Here is a 20707-nt window from a genome sequence, read left to right on the forward strand (position 1 = left end):
GATCTAACTGGCGTTAGACTGAGGGAGCCCTAGGAAATCTTCCAGCTCCAAAGTTCAGTAAAATAAAGGCTAGTTAAAATAAGCAACAGGGCCCAATGTAATTTTTGCTTGTTTTTGAGGATGCCAACCCTAGGGGGAGGGGTGTTTGAAATATTGGGAATAGGACGGAGTTCGTTGGGAAGGAGGAAATGTTCAGATGAATAGGTTTCTAAGTAAGTAGAAGGGGACAGTGTTGGAAGGAAAGCTTCTTTCCCTTTTCTGATGTTTCCCTCCTGTGGGCGACTCAATTAATGTAACCCTCCTGGTCCCCGGGCCTTGACTGCTTGTACACCAAGAAGGGTGGGATGGCTAAGTCTGATCATTCTGCACCATCTTGTCCCTTGTGCACTTAGGCAGCATTCTTGTCTGCAGGGAGCTAGCTATTCTCTACTCCTCCAGACCCGAGGGTTACCTGAGGAGCTCACCCCCTCCTCTGGGAGTTTTGTGCTGAGCCAGCATTGCCTGTGACCATGTGACTAAGTCCAACTTGGGGATTCCGTTTCCAGGTACCATTGGCTCTCCAAGTGTGCAGCATTCTCCAATTGAGCCTTCATCAGTAGTAACAGTGATATTTTGTCTATTTTTGTTCCATTTTATCTCACTATGTTCAGAGTTTGAATAGAAAAGAAGAATTTTGTTTATTTGGTTCAAGTGACCCCAAAAGTTGGGATTCAGGAGGATCAAATTAGCTTTGATGAATTAGGGGAAGACAGTGCTTATGGATAGTGATACTTTGAGGTGCTCTTGAGTTTCAGAAGCTTCAGAATCATCTCAGTAAAGTATAGGACCAGACAGTCAACTGAAAATAAGATAGGCATGGAAGTGGGAACGTAAAGAAGAAAAGATTTAGAACTGGCTCTATGGAGAATGCCCGCAAGAACCTGCTGGGGGAAACCAGAGGATCAGGGTGACCAGCACTGAAGCATTTAGAGTGCACGCAACACACAACACATTTACTTTAGGCAGTAGCGGTTAGCCACAGGAAATGACCGCTGGTTCTGATAACAATGATTTTGGTAACAGGCTTCAATTGACAGGGCTCTAAGCAGCCTTGCTCTCTGATACCAGGGACAAAAGTGGTGAAAATTGCTCTATAGAATATATTTTACTCTTAAATTACACATTTTCATAAGTAATTCAAGAATTCTATTGGAGCTGGACAATAAATAGTTATATCTATATTGTTATAAATGCTAAACTATTTTTCTTCAAATGTGGTGGTATAAAAGCCAATAAATGAATCCTGAGTTGATTGAGATTTTCTCTGTGTGTGTGTGTGTGTGTTGCGGGTTGTTTTTTATTAGTGAAGTTTTTTTTTTTTTTTTTGAAAACTGAAATTTACTTTGGACAGGCAGAGTTAGACAGTGAGAAAGACAAAGGTCTTCCTTTTTCCATTGGTTCACCCCCAAAATGGCAGCCACAGCTGGTGCGCTGTGCCCATCCGAAGCCAGGAGCCAGGTGCTTCCTCCTGGTCTCCCATGCGGGTGCAGGGCCCAAGGACTTGGGCCATCCTCCACTGCACTCCAGGCCACAGCAGAGAGCTGGACTGGAAGAGGAGCAACCGGGACAGAATCCGGCGCCCCAACCGGGACTAGATCCCGGGATGCCGGCACCGCAGGCAGAGGATTAGCCTAGTGAGCTGCGGCGCTGGCCAGGATGAGGTTTTTTGTTTTTTTGTTTTTTTTTTTTTTTTACTTTTTTTTTTTAACTTTTATTTAATGAATACAAATTTCCAGTGTACAGCTTATGGATTACAATGGCTTCCCCCTCCCATAACTTCCCTCCCATCCACAACCCTCCCCTCTCCCGCTCCCTCTCCCCTTCTATTCACATCAAGATTCATTTTCAATTCTCTTTATATACAGAAGATCAATTTAGTATAAAGATTGCAACAGTTTGCACCCACATAGAAACACAAAGTGAAACATACTGTTTGAGTACTAGTTATAGCATTAAATCAAAATGTACAGCACATTAAGGACAGAGATCCCACATGAGGAGCAAGTACACAGTGGCTCCTGTTGTTGACCCAACAAATTGACACTCTAGTTTATGGCGCCAGTAACCACCCTAGGCTGTCGTCATGAGTTGCCAAGGCTATGGAAGCCTTCCAAGTTTGCCGACTCTGATCATATTTAGACAAGGTCATAAAAGATAGAGTGAGGATAGTAACCAATGATCTTTTGCTGTGAGGTTTCCTTCCTTTACCTTCTTTCATATTGGTGACCATGTTTCTGTGTTTCTGTGTGTAACACTTCTTTAAGCATCTTTTGCAGGGCAGGATGAGTGGCAACAAATTCTTTCAGTTTCTGTTTGCTATGAAAAGTCTTAATTTCACCTTCATTCACAAATGAGAGCTTTGCAGGATATAATATTCTGGGCTGGCAGTTTTTCTCTCTTAGTACCTGGGCTATATCTCACCATTCCCTTCTAGCTTGTAGGGTTTCTGATGAGAAGTCTGCTGTGAGTCTAATTGGAGATCCTCTGAGAGTAATCTGAGGTTTCTCTCTTGCACCTTTTAGAATCTTTTCTTTATGTTTCACTGTGGTGAGTTTGATTACAACATGTCGTGGTGAGGATCTCTTTTGGTCATGTTTATTAGGGGTTCTATAAGCTTCCTGTACTAAGATGCCTCTGTCCTTCTCCAAACCTGGGAAATTTTCTGCTAGTATCTCACTGAAAAGGCCTTCTAATCCTTTCTCCCTCTCCATGCCTTCAGGAACTCCTAGAACCCGAATATTAGGTTTTTTAATAGTATCCTGTAGAGTCCCGACAATATTTTTTAGATTTCTAATTTCTTCTTCTTTTCTTTGGTTTGCCTGTTTCCTTTCCTGTTCTCTGTCTTCTAAGTCTGATATTCTCTCTTCTGCTTTGCCCATTCTGTTTTTAAGGCTCTCTAATGTGTTTGTCATTTGATCTATTGAGTTCTTCATTTCATTGTGGTTTTTTGTCACTATCACAGTTTCATGTTCTACTAGTTGTTTCATTTCATTTTGATTCCTCCTTAATATCTCATTTTCACAAGAGAGATTTTCTATCTTGTCCATTAAGGATTTCTGTAGTTCAAGAATTTGTTTTTGAGAACTTCTTAATGTTCTTATCAATTTTTTGAGATCAGCTTCTTGCATTTCTTCTATCTCATCATCTTCATAATCTTGAATTGGGGTGTCTTTTTCATTTGGGGGCGTCATAGTGTCTTCCTTGTTCTTGTTAGCTTGGTTTTTGCGTTTGTTGTTTGGCATGTTGGAGATATTTGGTTTCTTCACTGTGGTGTTTTTTCTTGTTACACTATGGCTCTATATTACGTGGACTGTCTGCTTTCAGTGGAGCCTTAGAGGCTTGAGATGAGTGTGGACTGAGAGCTGTGTTTGGTTCCTCAGGGTTGAGGGTGTGTCAAAGATGACACTCCCAGGTTAGGCGTGGTAAATCTCTCTTTCTTTTTCTTTTTCTTTTTTTTTTTTTTTTTTTGATTCAAAAGGGATGTAATTCCGCACAGCTGAACGTAATTGGAGGTAGTTAGCAGGCGAATGATATACCCACAGGAGCCAGAGATCGGAAGCTCTTTCCCAAGGACCACACAGGGAATCTGTGCTGCCCTCGGTGTGGGCTCCAATTCTCCCGCAGTGTCCCACTGGATTGCCAAGTTAGATGCTAATCTCCTGTTATTTCAGCCCTCCCCCCAGAGTCAGGTTTTTCTGCTAGGCTCAGGGCCGGTGCAGACCTGAGGTCGCCCTGCTTATGACATATGTCCAAAATGGCGCCTGCTCTTTGTCTTGCTCGCCTTTGAGGGGTGAGCGGAGAGAGAGAAACTCGTGTCCATATCGGTCACTTTTTTTTTTTTTCTCTCTCTCTCTTCTAGTTAGCCTGGTGAACTTTTCCCCACGGAGTTTCAAGCCTCGTTCCCTCTAGTCTCCTCTTTCCGCTTGCCCGCTGGTGTCTCGGGCTATTGAGGTTCGGCTCACCTTGCGTTCCAGCGCTGGTGCGTTGAGTCTGCCGCTGGTGTCCCGAACTTGGGCTCCCACGCTCTCCACGCAGGTCCACTGTGAATCACTAGTTCCGGAAGAGTTTCTGCTGCTGTTTCTTCCCCTACTCTTCCTTGAACCTGCAGTATCTCCACTTTTATTAACCTGTGTGTCTTGCTGAACTATTAATGTGCTCCCTTCCTATTCCGCCATCTTGCCGCTCCTCCAGGATGAGGTTTTAACATCATTGTTTCTCACTGCATAGTTATGACGAATGTCTTTATTGAAGGTTCTTATTCATTAAACGACAAGTTCAGTCACTCTGCAGAAAAGAAAATACTTTGGCTCATCTCTCATGCCCACTGACTTCTCTAGGAGCAAGAGAAGTACCAGCTTCTCTCCAGTATCACTAGAGTGAAATTAGACTCTCATTACACTTAAAGTCATCATCACATACAGTTTTGTCAAGAAGAGTAGCAACTGGAGAAGGATTTCAGGAGGTGGTTGTACTTGACCTGGGGTGTGGAGGGAGAGTAGGATTTGGCAGGTAGGAATGGGGGATGGGAGCCAGGAGCACTCCAGGTGTGGCACAAGGCTTCAGTCAGAAGGCAGGGAGGCCTGGAGTCAGGTCACCTTCAGGGAGCAGTGTCTTAAGCAGAAGACAAAGATGCTCAGAGTGTGTTGTGTCCATAAGGGGAAACATAGCTGGAAACCAGATTGTACAGGTCTGCAGGAGACCACATTTTTTTAAGGCTAGGTGAGATTGTCTTAAGGAAATATCCTGTAGAGAGGTAGAAACTTAAAATCCGGTAGTGTTGGTTGCTGGGATAAGATTCTAGAAGGAAAGGACATAAAAGAACCTAGTGAAGAGGCAGATCAAGTCGGAAGAGAAATGAAGAGTTAGAATGAACAGGAAGGGGCTGCATTTACTTGAAAATTCAAGGAGTGTTTTTTGTAGATTATATAAGAATGCCTCCTAATATTTAGAAATATGAAAAATTATTTTAAATATATCAACTTTGTCAGAGTTTTTGATTTCTTTTCCTCTGATATTTCTTTTTCATTTTTGGTAAAAGATTAAAAAAAGAACAGCATATACTAAAAGAAATTGGGTACACATCAGGGACTGAAATAATTTAAAATAATTTTTCTTCTAGCTGGATTGCTGTTATATAATAAGAATACATTTTGCTTCTGAACTTTTATGAAGAACTTGTACATTTTATTGCAACATCTGTTTCTACATTTTAATTTCTCTCCTTCCTTTTATAGGTATTTGCATACTTTTTTTTTCAAATGAGGAGACCTTTTGTTTGCCACAAGAAGGCTATTACCCAGAATGTTAATGGGTTTTCAGCTATTAAGATATAATGATATACCTTGAGTATTTAACTATAAATTTGAAAAATCTCTGTGAACAATCTCAAAGGAGTACTTAGAATGCACTCCTGGTAAATTGGCTCATTTTCCCATAATTTACTGGAAGTGCTGATATGAGAGCAGCCCTAATGTGAAAAGTACATTAATCCCTGGAGTTGCATTGTATGTATTAAATTATTACTCTCGAAGAATAAATGTATGAGGCCATTTAGCCTTCATTCACACTTGTTACTTAGAATCACAGTAAAGAAACAATCACTTATCTTTTGATGCACAGAATTATAAGTGATACACTTAATATCTTTTAAAACAAGAGACCCAGAGATGCTCAGTGCCGTTTTTGCCTAACAATTGCTCTTTTCCACAGCAAGGTCTGTTCTAGTTGGGAGCACAGTTCTGGCTTCGCGGAGGCCCATTTCATCACACTGGTAATTGAAATGTTTTTAGAAATCTGTGATGCAGCTTTCTTCCATGTCAGTCAAAAAGACTCATCTGCCTTCTAGCCCTGAGCATCTACCACATTGGGGATTATTTTGGGATGGTAGTCAGTCTGCCAGGAGCAGCTGTTCCAGGAGCATTTAGGGTCTTGGAATTGTGTCTAATTTTGTCTTTCTTCTTTGCCAGGGGACCAACAGTTTGTGGAACCATAACTTGTGACATCGAGTTTTGTTTTTTTTTTATTTTTTCCCCACTTTGGTAAGCAGCTGTTTATGATTCTTGAAGATTAAGGCAAATAGGAAACCCCATCTGAGATTTTTAACACAGCTCTCAAACAACAAGTTACGTCATGGACATAACGTTGGACCCTTCCCGAGATGACCTGCCTCTCATGGCCAACACCAGCCACATGCTTGTGAGGCACTATGCGCTGGATTTAGATGTGGATTTTGAAAGTCAAGTCATTGAGGGCACCATAGTGCTTTTCCTTGAGGATGGAAACAGATTCAAGGAACCAAGTCATTCCAGCACAGAAACCTGTCCGCTGGAGTCAAATGAAGCCTTTAATTTTAGGACGCCTGAACCCTGCCCTGTTCCTGTGACAAACGCAAGGACCTTCTCATCTAAAATGGCATATAATGATTTTACAATCTGTGGTAAAGGTGAAAAAGATACTTCTGATAAAGGTGGTAACCATGACAACTGGGAACAGGCTTCTGGGATTTCTAGCTCAAAGTACTGCTGTGACACAGGGGATCATGGGAGTGAGGATTTTTTGCTAGTGTTGGACTGCTGTGATTTATCTGTGTTAAAGGTCGAGGAGGTGGATGTGGCTGCTGTGCCAGGTATTGAAAAATTTACAAGGTCTCCCAGGCTCACAGTTGGTTCTGAGGTGCTCAGGAATGAGATTATACATGAACTTGTGACTATGCCTGCAGATCGTTGGAGGGAGCAGTTAGACTATTATGCTCGCTGCAGCCAGGCTCCCGGCTGTGGAGAACTCTTCTTTGACACTGACACTTGGAGCTTACAGATCAGGAAGAAAGGGGCTCAGACAGCTACTGACTTTCCTCATGCCGTCAGGATATGGTACAAAACCAAACCCGAGGGGCGATCAGTGACGTGGACCTCAGACCAGAGTGGCAGGTAGGTTCTGCGAGTGCTCTGTTGCCCCATGCCTGTTTGCCCCAGACACTGCAGAGAGGCCCACAGTGAAGTGGGTCAACTTCCAGGCATGCTGAACCCTTAAAAGAACGACCTTTCTTAAGTCAGGATGAGAAGAGGACTTTATTAAGCACCTGTCTGTTTTTCTGAGTTAGGAGAGTCAAGTTTAGTAATGACATCTCTGCAGAGATCTCTGCCAGTGACTTCCTGTGCTGTCAGTGGGAGCCATGTGTCTCTGAGCAATGCCTTCTCCGAGTTCCTGAACAGGCCCCCTGAGGGAGTAGACTGCTTTATGTCAGGTTGTGTGCAGCTGGGAAAGGGGCTTTCAAACAAAGCCAGCTCTGCTTTGTGACTTTCTTACTGTGCCTGTCTCTCAGTTGCCATAGGATGTGAACCCCAGAGCACAGGAAAGATCAGTTTCTGAGGAAGGTAGCAGTCAGTCCTGCTGGGGCTGCACACTGGCCCCACTGGCTGTGAGTGTCTGTACAGGAAGACCCCCGGCTTTTAGATGGCGAGGAGTTGATGAGGCAGCATTTTCCAGGTGATACCTTCAGCCAGCCACTTAGCCTTTCTTCATTGCCTCTCCTCCAGTGGCTGTCCAGACTTTTTAGAATCTGAGAAGTTTTAAAATCAAACTTTATTGATTCCAAATTGTGTTACCTATTTCGTTGTGCTATTGTATTGCAGATTGATATGGTCATCCTGTGGAGCTTGGGTGGAGGGAGCTGACCCCTGTCAGCTTCTTTTATAGTATCAGACTATGCAGAGCAGTGGTCTTAGGCAGTTGCTTGCATTTCTTCCTCAATCTACTCTCCCAAGAAATGTGCTGGAGATTTTTTTTTTTAAGCATCACTTTGACTTTGAGCACTAATTATATCATCGTTTGCTTCTAATCCAACCTCTTGGTCTGGTCTTCTGCCTTGCTCAGAATGAGTTCACTTCCCGTCTTTCTTCTGCCAGAGTCTTAGGCAGCCTTTGGGAAACTGACAAGCTGACATCAGTAAAACAGGGATTTATTTATTGAATGTTCTTTAGAGAGCTTGAGGGAAAGAAACTGGTGTTCTTATTGTATCTTCAAAATTTTGAAGGTTATTAAAGATTTATTGATGAACTGTCTCTGAATATTTAACTTGGAAATTGTAGTCTTTATATTAATTTTTGAACAAGAATAATGAGGGAGAAGAAACTATTGCCAGACTATTTAGAAGAAATACTTAGGGTCTGAAGCATGACTTTTTCCTAAGTGCTCATCACAAAGAGATTAGATTTGTTAATTAAATCACCTGCAAATGTGTTGCATGGAAATGAATTGTGGATAAATTTAAGTTTCCATAAAGAAACTTAAGAGATCCCAGGGCATGTTTTGCTTCTTCAAACTTGACTTCATGAATTTATTCTTAATATCTCCTTTTCTGATAATTCAATAAATTGCATGGTTACAGCAGAAGTTTTAAGCTGTATCCTTGGAAGTCGTTATGTCTGGTATATTGTTATTTATGCAGTCTTACAAGGACAAAAAAAAAGTAAATTTTGAAAGGAATCCTGGAAAGCTGTTTCTTCTTTTTTCTTTTTGTGGGAATTTTATGTTGTCAGGGTAATCTTCCATGAATGGTCACCAGATCTCTCTAACCTCTCTGTGTGCTTAAGAATAAATCTAAATTTATACTAAACTGATCTTTTGTATATAAAGAGAATTGAAAATGAATCATGATGTGATTGGAAGGGGAGAGGGAGCGGGAAAGGGGAGGGTTGTGGGTGGGAGGGAAGTTTTGGGAGGAGGAAGCCATTGTAACCCATGAGCTGTACTTTGGAAATTTATATTCATTAAATAAAAGTTAAAAAAAAAAGAATAAATCTAAATATGCAGTGGTAAATGGGTACTTGGAGGACATTAAAGTGACTAAAAGATCCCAGGTTGCTAGACAGAAATAATTCCTTAGAGATGCAAATGAATAGTAATTGTCAGAGGCACAGTATTTTATGAATATAATTGTGTAAAAATATAAACTTTCACAGTTGTATGAAAAATATAGCTAGAGCATATTTATTTATTATAAATAAATCACTAAAGTATTTGTTATATATTTACTCTGGAGTTGTAGAATAGGTATTAGTATATTTACTGTAAATTTTCAGTTGTGGATGATAAAACTTTTTTATTGCCATTTTACAAGTAGTAAAACTAAGAAAAGTGACTGGAAGCTCTTAAAAAACTCATTTCTTAGTTGTGAAAGGTAATACTTTTTCCTTTTTTTGAAGATTTTTATTAACATTTTTAACAACATAAAAATTATACAGATTTATGGGATACCATGTGATGTTTCGATATATGTATGGGAGTTTCTTTTCTTTTGATCATTACCATGTCACTTATTATATGCAAAGTGTTCAAGCACATCTGAAAAGTTAGTTTTCTTTTCTTTTTTTTTTTTTTTTTAAAGCTATTTGTTTGTTTGAGAGCCAGAGACAGCCAGAGTTGGGAACAGAATCCAGGTCTCCCACAGGGAGAGCCACCACCATGGTCTCCCAGGGTCTGTATTAGCAGAAAGCTGGAGTCAGGAACCAGAGCCATGAATCAAGTCCAGATATTTCAGATACGGAATGTGAGCATCTTATCCACTGCTTAGTAGCTTTCACTAAATTTCTATTTTAAAGCAGAAACCAGATAAAAATTTAATAAAACCTATACATTGGAACGTTCCAAGTTCTATCAGTGACTTATCCCTTTCCCATTCTTACTCCACCAAGGTCAAAAGTAAAACTTAAGGGGCCAGCATTGTGGTGTACTGGGTAAAGCCGCCATTTGTGACGCCAGCATCTTATATGGGTGCCAGTTTGTATCCTGGCTGCTCCATTTCCAATCCAGCACCCTGCTGATGGCCTGGGAAATCAGCGGAAGATGGCCCAAGAGCTTGTGTCCCTGCTACTCTCGTGGGAGACCTAGAAGAAGCTCTTGCTTCCTGGCTTTGGACTGGCCCCAGCACTGGCTGTTGCAGCCATCTGGAGAGAGAACTAGAAGATGGATCTTTCTCTCCCTATCTGTCTGTCTCTATCTCTCTCTGTGTAACTCTTTCAAATAAATAAATAAATCTTTAAAAAGTAAAACAAATTATTTTGTTTGATAGTAAACAAATAATAATTTAGGGTGTTAGATAATCCCAGGATGAAATGCAAAACATGCCCAGCAGTTTCACTGTACTATATGAATGAATGTATGAAGCAGTCTTACTGCACGGGATGGGGGAAAGGTGCTGCCTTAAGTAACTTTGGAAACGAGTGGTGTCTGTAGGACGAAAGGCTAAAGGAACTGTACATAAATACTGTAGGGTAGTCGATAAAGTTGTTTCCATGGGACTACACATGAGTAATTCTGGTAGCACTATTGATGTATACTGGAACTGAGCAATTAAGTAAATAGATGGTAGATGGTAGGAGCCAGGTTTCTCCCTCTCTCTTCCTCTGCCTTTGAAAAATATATTTAAAAAAAATCATGTTATATCCTGAAGTAGAAAAAGGATATTTAGGAAAAACTGAGGAAATATGAATGAAATCTGCAGTTAGTAATAGTGTTCGCTAAATGTTCATTAGTGAAAGTTATGCTAATATAAAATGCTAATAGTAGGGAAAACTGGTATAGGGTATATCAGAACTCTATGTATTATCTTAAAATCTAAAACTGTTCTAAAATTTTACTTTAAAAAAGGGATAACTTCAAATTTGGAAAGAGGTCACTGTCTATCTACACTGACACTCCTTTTTGTGAGAGCTTTTACCAAGTGGTAGTATTCTCTGGAAAAGACATGAAAATATCTTTGAAGCTGTAAAAGAAAATTATTTTAAATTAAATAATTTAATTTTTAAAAAAGGTTTAATTATTTCAGTTTTCTTTTAAAATTTTACTTAAGTTATGCAAATTTCATATTTTTAATATATACAGATTTAGGAACATAGTGGTGTTTCCCTCATCCCCCGCCCCTCCCCCCATCCATGCTCCAACACTTTCTCCCACCCCCTCACATTCCCACTCTTAATTTTTACAGTGATCTCTGCAATATACTTAATGATCTGATAGAAAAGAAAACAAAAACAAAAAACACTGTTCCTCAACAGGAGACAAGGGCTATACACAATCATCGATTCTCAAAATGTCTATTTCACTCTAATATATTACATTTCAGGTACTCTATTAGTTACCTCAGATCAGATCAGGGAAAACATATGATATCTGTCTTTTTGGGACTGGCTTATTTCACTAAGTATAATGATTTGAGTTGCAACCATCTTGTTGCAAAAGACAGGATTTCATTTTTTTTTTTTAACAGCTGAGTAGTGTGCCATAGTGTATATATACCATAATTTTTTTTTAATCCAATCAACAGTTGATGGACATTTGGGTTGATTCCATATCCTAGTTGTGAATTATGCCACAATAAACATGGAGTTACAGATAACTCTTTCAAATGCTGATTTCTTTTGGTTTAGGTAAATTCTCAGGAGTGGAATGGCTGGGTCATATGGTAGATCTATATTCAGATTTCTGAGGTATCTCCATACAGTCTTCTACAGTGGTTGCACCAGTTTACATTCCCACCAACAGTGTACCAGGACACCTTTTCCCTCACATCCTCACCATCATTTGTTGTTTGTTGATTTCTGTATGAGAGCCTTTCTAATTGGAACGAGGTGAAACTTCATTGTGGTTTTGATTTACATTTCTTTGATTGCTAGTGGCCCTGAGCTTTTACTCAAGTGTCTGTTGGCCATTCCAGTTTCCTCTCTTGAAAAAATGCCTGTTCAAATCCTTTTCCCATTTCTTAACAACTGGGTTGTTTGTATTGTTATTGTTGAATTTCTTAAGCTCTTTATAAGATTCTGAATGTTAACCTTATATCAGTTGCATAGTTTGGAAATTTATTTTCCCATTCTGTTGGTTGCCTCTTCACTTTGCTGAATGTTTCTTTTGTAGTGCAGAAGCTTCTCAGCTTGATATAATCCCATTTGTCAATTTTGGCTTTGATTACCTGTGCCTCTGGGGTCTTTTCCAAGAAGACTTTGCCTGTGCCAGTGTCTTTCAGTTTCCCAAATGTTCTCTAGTAGTTTGATGGTATTGGTCATAGATTTAGGTCTTTAATCCATTTGGAATGGATTTTTGCGTAAGGTGTAAGGTAGGGGTCTAGTTTCATACTTATGCATGTGGAGATCCAATTTCCTCAGCACCATTTTTTTAAAGCTTTTATTTAATGAATACAAATTTCATATGTACAGCTTCTAGGAATATACTGTTCCTTCCCCCCATTCCTGCCCTCCCACCCCCATTTCCATCCAACCTCCTACTCCCTCTCTTATTCCATTTTTCACTAAGATTCATTTTTAATTCACTTTATATACAGAAGACCAACTCTATACTAAGTAGAGATTTCCATTGTTTGTACCCACACAGACATACAAAGTATAAAATACTGTTTGAAGACAGGTTTTACTGTTAATTCTCATAGTACACCTCATTAAGGACAGAGGTCCAATATGGGGAGTAAGTGCACAGTGACTCCTGTTGTTGATTTAACAATTAACACTCTTATTTTTTTACATCAGTGACCACCAGAGGCTCTTGACATGAGCTGCCAAGGCTAAGGAAGCCTTTTGAGTCTACAAACTCCATCAGTATTTAGACAGGGCCATATGCAAAGTGGAAGTTCTCTCTTCCCTTCAGAGAAAAGTACATCCTTCTTTGATAGCCCCTTCTTTCTACTGAGGTCTCACTCACAGAGATCCTTCATGTAGCTTATTTTTGCCACAATATCTTGGCTTTCCATGCTTGAAATGCTCTCCTGGGCTTTTCAGCCAGATCCAAATGCCTTAAGGGCTGATTCTGAGGTTAGAGTGCTATTTAAGGCATTTGTCATTCTATGAGTCTGCTGTGTGGCCTCCTAGAACCATTTGTTAAAGAGACTGTCCTTAGTCCAGAGATTGATTTTAGCTTCTTTGTCAAAGGTAAGTTGGTTGTAGATGCATGGATTGATTTCTGGAGTTGCTGTTCTGTTCCATTGGTCTACAAGTCTGTCCCAGTACCAGGCTGTTTTGATTATAACTGCCCTGTATGTGTTGAAACCTGGTATTATGATGCTTCTGACTTTGTTTTTGTTGTATGAGATTGCTTTAGCTATTTAGGATCTCTTGTGTATCCATATGAATTTTAGCATCATTTTTTCTGGATCTGCAAAGAATGTTATTGGTATTTTCGTTGGGATCACATTGAATCTGTAAATTACTTTTTTAGTATGGACATTTGATGATGTTGATTCTTCCAATCCATGAACATGGAAGATTTTTCCATTTTGTTGTGTCTTCTATTTCTTTTTTGAGTGTTTTGTAATTTTCATCATAGAGATCTTTGACATCCTTGGTTAAATTTATTCCAAGATTTTTGATTCTTTTTGGAGCTATTGTGAATGGGACTGATCTTGAAAGTTCTTTTTTGGAGCTGGCGCTGTTTCGTAATGGGTAAAGCCACCGCCTGCAGTGCTGGCATCCCATATAGGCACCGGTTCGAGTCCTGGCTGCTCCACTTCCAATCCAGCTCTCTGTTATGGCCTGGGAAAGCAGCAGAAGATGGCCCAAGTCCTTGGGCCCCTGCACCCGTGTAGGAGACTTGGAAGAAGCTCCTGGCTCCTTGCTTTGGACCAGTGCAGCTCTGGCTGTTGTGGCCAATTGGGGAGTGAACCAGTGGATGGAAGACCTCTCTCTCTCTCTCTCTCTCTCTCTCTCCCTCCCTCCCTCCCTCCCTCCTTTCCTCTCTCCCTCCCTCCTTCTCTGTGTAACTCTGACTTTCAAATAAATAAATAAATAAATAAATAAATCTTTTTTTAAAGAGTTCTTTCTGAGCCCTGACATTGTCTGTGTATACAAAGGCTATTGATTTTTGTGTGTTGTTTTTATATCCTGCCACTTTACCAAACTCCTCTATGAATTCCAGTAGTCTTTTAGTGGAGTCTTTTGGACCCCCTATATATAAAATCATATCATCTGCAAATAGGGATAGTTTGGTTTTCTCCTTCCTAATTTGCATCCCTTTGATTTATTTTTCTTGCCTAATGGCTCTGGCTAAAACTTCCAGGACTATATTGAATAGCAGTAGTGAGAGAGGATATCCTTGTCTGGTTCCAAATCTTAGGGGGGATGCTTCCAGCTTTTTCCCATTCAATAGGAATTCAATAGGCCATGAGTTTGTTATAAATTGCCTTGATTGTGTTGAGGCATGTTCCTTCTGTATCCAATTTGCTTAAGGTTCTCATCATGAAAGGATGTTGTATTTTATCAAATGCCTTCTCTGTATCTATTGAGCTTAACATATGGTTATTGTTCTTCAGTTTAGTGTGTTGTATCACATTGATTGATTTGCGAATGTTGAACCATTCTTGCATAACAGGGATACATCCCACTTGGTCCAGGTTGAATGATCTTTGTGATGTGTTGTTGGATTCGAATAGCTAATATTGTGTTGAGGATTTTTGTGTCTATGTTCTTCAGGGAAATTGGTCTATAGTTCTCTTTCTCAGTTAGATCTTTTTCAGGCTTAGGAATTAAGGTGGTGCAGGCTTCATAGGAGTTTGGGAGGATTTCCTCCCTTTCAGTTGTTTTGAATTGCTTGAGAAGAATTGGAATATTTTTTCTTTAAATGTCTTGGGCTTCTCTTTGTTAAGAGGGTCTTTATTACTGATGCAATTTCTGTCTTGGTTATTGGTCTGTTTAGGTTATTGGTCTGTTTTCTATGTTCATGACTCAATTTGGCAGATTGTATATATTCAAGAATCTATTTCTTCTAGGTTTCCCTGATTTGTTCGCATACAGCTCTTTGTAGTAATTCCTGATGATTCTTTTTATTTCTGTGGTATCTGTTGTTACATTTCCTTTCTTTGATTATTTTATTGATTTTGGTCTTCTCCCTCTTTTTTGGTTAGTTGTACCAGTGGTGTATCAATTTTGTTTATTTTTTTCAAAAAAAAAACACAGCTGTTCATTTCACTTTTTTTTTTGTTTCCATTTTGTTTATTCTCTAATTTTAATTATTTCTTTCCTTGTACTAGTTTTGGGTTTAGTTTTTTGTTGTTTTTCTAGGTTCTTGAGATGCATTGATAGCTCATTTATTTGATCACTTTCCAATTTCTTCATGTAGGCACTGATTGCTATAAACTTCCCTCTTAACCCTGCTTTTGCTGTAACTCATAAGTTTTGGAATGAAGTATTGTCATCTTCATTTGTTTTCAGAAATTTTTTGATTTCTCTTCATTTCTTCTATGACCCACTGTTCTTTCAAGACCATGTTGTTCAGTCTCCATGTGTTTGCGTATGATCTAGAGTTCTTGAGTTGATTTCCAGCTTTATTCCATTCTGGTCAGAGAAGATACATGGTATGATTTTGATTTTTTTGAATTTGCTGTGACTTGCTTTATGGCCTAGCATGTAGTCTATCCTAGAGAAAGTTCCACGTACTGATGAGAAGAATGTATATTTGCCACTGTGGGGTGAAAAGTTCTGTAGATATCTGTTAGGTCCATTTGGTCTATAGTGTTGATTACCTCTGTTGTTTCCTTGATGATTTTCTATGTAGTTGATCTGTCCATTGCTGAAAGTGAGATTTTGAAGTTCCCCCTAACTATTGTATTGAAATCTATGTCTCGCTTTAGATTTATATAGCATGTATTTTAAATAGCTAGGTGTCCTGTAATTTTGTATATATTTCTAATAGTCACATCTTCCTGTTGAATGGATCCCTTAATCATTACATAGTGTCATTTTTTGTCTCTTTTAACTGTTTTTGTGTTAAAGTCTGTTTTGCCTGATATTAGGATGGCAACACCAGCTCTTTTATGGTTTCTATTAGCATGGAATTTCTTTTTCCATCCTTTCACCTTCATTATATGTGTATATTTGTTGGTGAGATGTGTTTCTTGTAGGCTGCAAATAGATGGGTCTTGTTTTTTAATCCATTCAGCCAGTCTGTATCTTTTAACTGGAGAGTTGAGGCTATTTACATTCAAGGTGACTATTGATAAGTAACAACTTAGTCCTGCCATTTTTCCTAAATATTCCTATTGTTTATTTTGGATTTCTTTTGTACTTCTGGGGTCTTTTCTGCCTTTTCATTCTTTGACAATGATGGCTGTCTTTCTGTGTTTCTGTGTGTAGCACATCCTTAAGCATCTTTTGTAAGGCTGGATGAATGGTGATAAAGTCTTTCAGTTTCTGTTATGGAAAATCTTTATTTCACCTTCATTAATAAATGAGAGCTTTGCAAGGTAAGTATTATGTGTTGACTGTTTTTTTGTTTTTGTTTTTTCATTTAAGACTTAGACTATGTCTTGCTATTCCCTTCTAGCCTGTAGGATTTCTGCTGAGAAGTCAGCTGTGAGTCTAATAGGAAATCCTCGGAAAGAAATCTGGCATTTCTCTCATATACATTTTCGAATCTTTTCTTTGTTTTACTGTGGAGAGTTTGACTACAGTTGTTGTGGTGAAGATCTTTTCTGGTCATGTCTGTTAGGAGTTCTATCTACTTTCTCTACTTGGATGTCTCTTTCTTTCTCCAAATTAGAGACGTTTTCTGTAAGTATTTCACTAAATAGGTCTTCTAGTCCATTGTCTACACTGGCAGGAACTCCTAAGACCCACCTGTTGGGCTGTGTAATAGTATTTCAAAATCTCCAACACTGTTTTATTTTTAAGTTTTTTATTTTCTTTTTTGATTTTTGTTTGTTTGTTTGTTTTTTGGTCTTACTGTAAGATTTCCAAAGATTTGTCTTCTTGCTTTTGAGTAATTCTATGATTAATTTTTTGAATTCCATTTCCAGCATTTCCTGAATCTCTTCATCAGTGCTTTCTAATATTGAAATGTTGTTGTGTTCCTTTGGGATGAGGGGTCATAGTGTCTTCCTTATTCTTGCTTCTTGAATTTCTGCATTTTCTTTTTAGGCATTTGTGAGTTGATTTTTTTTTTCCTTTGATGGCTTTATCTGTGAGCTATGCTTCTGTGGTTCAGTGGAATTGTCTGCACTTTCACTGACTACCAAGAGGTGTGTGGTGGCTGTGGCCAAGGAGCTCTGATCAATGCTCCAGGATGGGGGGATTATCCAGGGTAGCACCCAAGTTGGGCGTGGTAGATCTCAATACCCAGCTACACCCTGCACCTTCTCATGTGACCACCGAGTCCCCATGGTCTCAGAACACAAGGCTCCCACAGTTCCTGGGTCCAGAGGTTTCTCTCCACCCTGCCAGCCTGTCCAGTCAAAAGAGAAGCAGATGTTTCCTAAGACAGTTCCGCCTAGGCATCTTGACCCTGGGAACCTGTGGGTGCCCCACCATCCCACGTGGCTGCCCAGCCACCTCTCAACCAGACTCAAAGTCAGTGGGGATTGTAGACCATTCCCTCTGCTAGAATCTCTGGATCACACGCGCACATGGGAGCCACTGACCAAACATTGCCGCTTGCCTGCCACTAACGCCGGCACTACCATCAGGCGTCCTGTCTCAGCTGCTGTGTGCATGTGCAAAGGCTGCCACCCTAACCCGAAATGGTGCCTGCCCTCTCAGCTGGGCAGTGGGTGCTGCTGTGGGGAAGCTGGGGTCAGATAACTGTGCCCCGTCCACTTCCACTGGATCCACAGGCAGCCTCCAGCCCCCAGGGCTCCAGTCCGGACCCACACCATGTTTTCCCTCTGGCTAAGTAACCACGGGTTGCTACAGTCCGGTCTCACCTGTCTCCAAATTGTTGCCCACTCCAGCTTTCACTGCTAAAGTCGTGTTTGTGCTCGTAATGTGTGCACCTTTCACACAGGTCCATGGCGTTCCTCCTCCTCATGTAGGATTTCCAGTGTGGGTTTTCTCTCCAGTTCTCCCCTGAGAGTGCACTTCTTACACTTTTCACTGTTTATCCTTAGCCCAGTGCAGCCTGTTTCTCCATAACCCGCCATCTTGGAATCTATTTTATTTATTTGAAGGGCAGAGTTAGAGAGGGAAGGACAGAGAGGGGTCTTCCATAGCCAGGAGCCAGGAATTCCATCCTGGTCTCTCCTGAGTAGCAGGGCCCAAGAATTTGGGCAGTCTTCTGCTGCTTTCCCAGGCACATTAGCAGGGAGCCAGACTGGAAGTAGAGCAACCAGGACTTGAACTGATATTCATATGGGATGCCAGAATCATGCTACAGCTTAACCTACTGTGTTGTACTGCTGGCCCTAAACAATTTTCAGTAATTTCATTTTTACCATTTTTATTCTAGTTCTTAATTATCTGTAAGTAGAAAATTCTATTTTCTTATCTTAATAGAACTAATTTAGAGTTGTGTCAGCTCTTGAACCTAAATATTTTTCTTACCTCCATCGTTCAAATACAGGATTATGGTGAGTAAGTGACTGATAGAAGGAATACATATGTACAGTGATACAAAATGATTCTTGGAAAAAAATGCGTTGCTGTGTGGTGTGTGGATATGTGTGCCCTCTAAAAAGGTTTTGCTAAGGACAAGGATAGGTCAAGAATGTATAAAGGTGTTCTTACAAATGTGGAAAGAAATGGATGTAATATTTTGATTTTAGATCTTAGGTATCCATAAGAAAAAAGCACTAAGAATGGAAATCTTTCTTCACAGTTTCTTCATTTTCTTGCATTCTTTCCTGTTCTCCTGATTAAATGTTATTTAAAACCAAAGCATTCTCTCTGGTAACCCATTCCCTTTTCCCTTTAGATCATGAAGTAGATTGAAGAAGCAGCCAAGTGGTCTAGGAGGTCAGCTTGGCTGATGGCATCGCTGAATGAGAGTTGAGTGGAGGGGAAATTTGGCGTAATACAGAAAATTTATTAGAAAAGCTATAATTATTTGGATAACCATTAAAGATAAGAGAACCAACTTGGGAAATACAAGTTAAAGTGATATTAAAATTTAAACTTTTTAAAGCACTATGATACTTCTTTCTTTTAGATAACATGAAGTTGAAGTTGGCAAAATACTAAGGAGAACTACTTTTTTGCCATATTTATTGCTCAGCTATTGGACCAAGCAAGACGTAGACTTTTAGAGTATTTTTAGTTTGACATAAAAACCAGATGTTAAACCATGCTTCCCCCCACCTAATTTCCTCATGTATGCAACAAGAAGATTCCATGAGAGGATGTCTGAATATTCTCCACATATAAAATACTGTGTCCATAACGGACTCCAGATTAGGAACGCTGGCTTTGCCCTATCAGCAGCTTGCCTATTTTGCATTCAAAACACCTCTTGGAAAGAAGTGGTGGATTTCTGACCCAGCCACTTGGAATTCTGTCCATATTGACGTTACACAAAATCAGTCTTTTCAGTTCAAAAAAGAATCTTCCCTGGATCTACCATATATTCACTATGATTGATGAATTCTTGTTTTGATAACTGTGCCATGTAGTAAAATGATAATAAGGAAGAGGTGTGTGTGTGTGTGTGTGTGTGTAGGGAAGATTGTGAGTGAATCAGAGTTGACACTTCCCAGTTTTAGTAGTTCTGTCTCTTGGTTTTTGTGGAACAAGAAAGTAAAAAGTGGGTAGATGCAGTGGTTAAGTTGCAGTATGTGACACCCACATCCCCCATTGGAGTGCCTGGTTCCAGTCCCAGCTCCTCTGCTTCCAATCTGGTTTCCTGCTAATGCATACCCTGAGAGGCAGCCGATGATGGCTCAAATGCTTGGGTCCCTGCCACCCACAGGGGAGACCTCAATGGAGTTCCAGACTCACAGAGTCAGCCTGGCCCAGCATCTGCTGCTGTAGGTATTTGGGGAGTAAACCAGCAGATAGAAGATCTCTCTCCATCTATTTTGTCTTTCTCATGTATGTGTGTCTCTGCCTTTCAAATAAAATGAAAATAAATAAATAAAAAAATTTTTTAAAAGAAAGTGAAATGGAGACTGTGGCCTACATGAGCCCTATTGAGAGGAAGTTTCCGTTTGTGTGCTAGAAGGAGTATTTGGTCTGGAAATGATGAAGTTATAAGCATTGGCAAATTTCAGGCTGGCACCTGTGATATCTGTCCCATGAACATTTGAGCAACATGGCCAAGGTGCATGCTGAATAAACACAGCTGCATTTATTTCACTGATTTTATTTTCAGATAACTGTAGAGCTTGTTTATAAATCCACATAGATTTTCCTCCCCTCGTGGGATGGGACAGGGGAGTAGGGAATAATCAGCCCTCTTTATAGTTCTTTTTGAAACTGTGCATGATAGAATCCATGCTTACTTTTTTTTTTTTTTAGATTTATTTATTTGAAAAGCAGAGTGATCATAAGAGGGAGAGACAGAGAAAGAAGCAGATCTTTCATCGACTGGTTTACTCCCCAAATGCTCCCAACAGCTAGGATGGGCCAGGTTGAAACCAGGAGCCAGGAAGTCTATCTGGGCCTCCCTTATGGGTGGCAGGGACTAAAGTACTGCAGTCATCATCTGCTGCTTCCCAGGTGCATTAGCAGGGAGCTGGATTGGAAGTGGAGCAGCTGAGACCCCAGTGCCACTCCAGTATGGGTTGCAGGTATCGCCAGTGATGACTCAGCCTGCCGTGTCACAATGCCTACCCCCATCTTTATTTCTGAGTCACTATAAAGGAGTATGATTTCATGACTTTGTGAAGACCCCATGTTCACCCATCTTCCGCCAGCAGGCAGATGCCCCAAATTCCATCACTAGGGCTTTATCCAGAGGCTAAAGC

General features: G+C 40.0%; 1 protein-coding gene across 16 annotated transcripts in view; it reads left to right on the top strand.

The window, feature by feature from the left end:
- Positions 1 to 20707, top strand: part of AOPEP (aminopeptidase O (putative)) — a 407649-nt gene that overhangs the window by 31803 nt on the left and 355139 nt on the right. For all 16 annotated transcript variants that reach the window (XM_062208534.1, XM_062208541.1, XM_062208543.1 and 13 more), the window contains exon 2: positions 6006 to 6965. In XM_062208534.1, the coding sequence (XP_062064518.1) occupies positions 6169 to 6965 (797 nt within the window). In that variant the 5' untranslated portion in view covers positions 6006 to 6168. The remainder of the gene's footprint in view (positions 1 to 6005; positions 6966 to 20707) is intronic.

The sequence above is a fragment of the Lepus europaeus genome, chromosome 12 (assembly GCF_033115175.1).
Source record: "Lepus europaeus isolate LE1 chromosome 12, mLepTim1.pri, whole genome shotgun sequence".
Classification (NCBI taxonomy): Eukaryota; Metazoa; Chordata; class Mammalia; order Lagomorpha; family Leporidae; genus Lepus; species Lepus europaeus.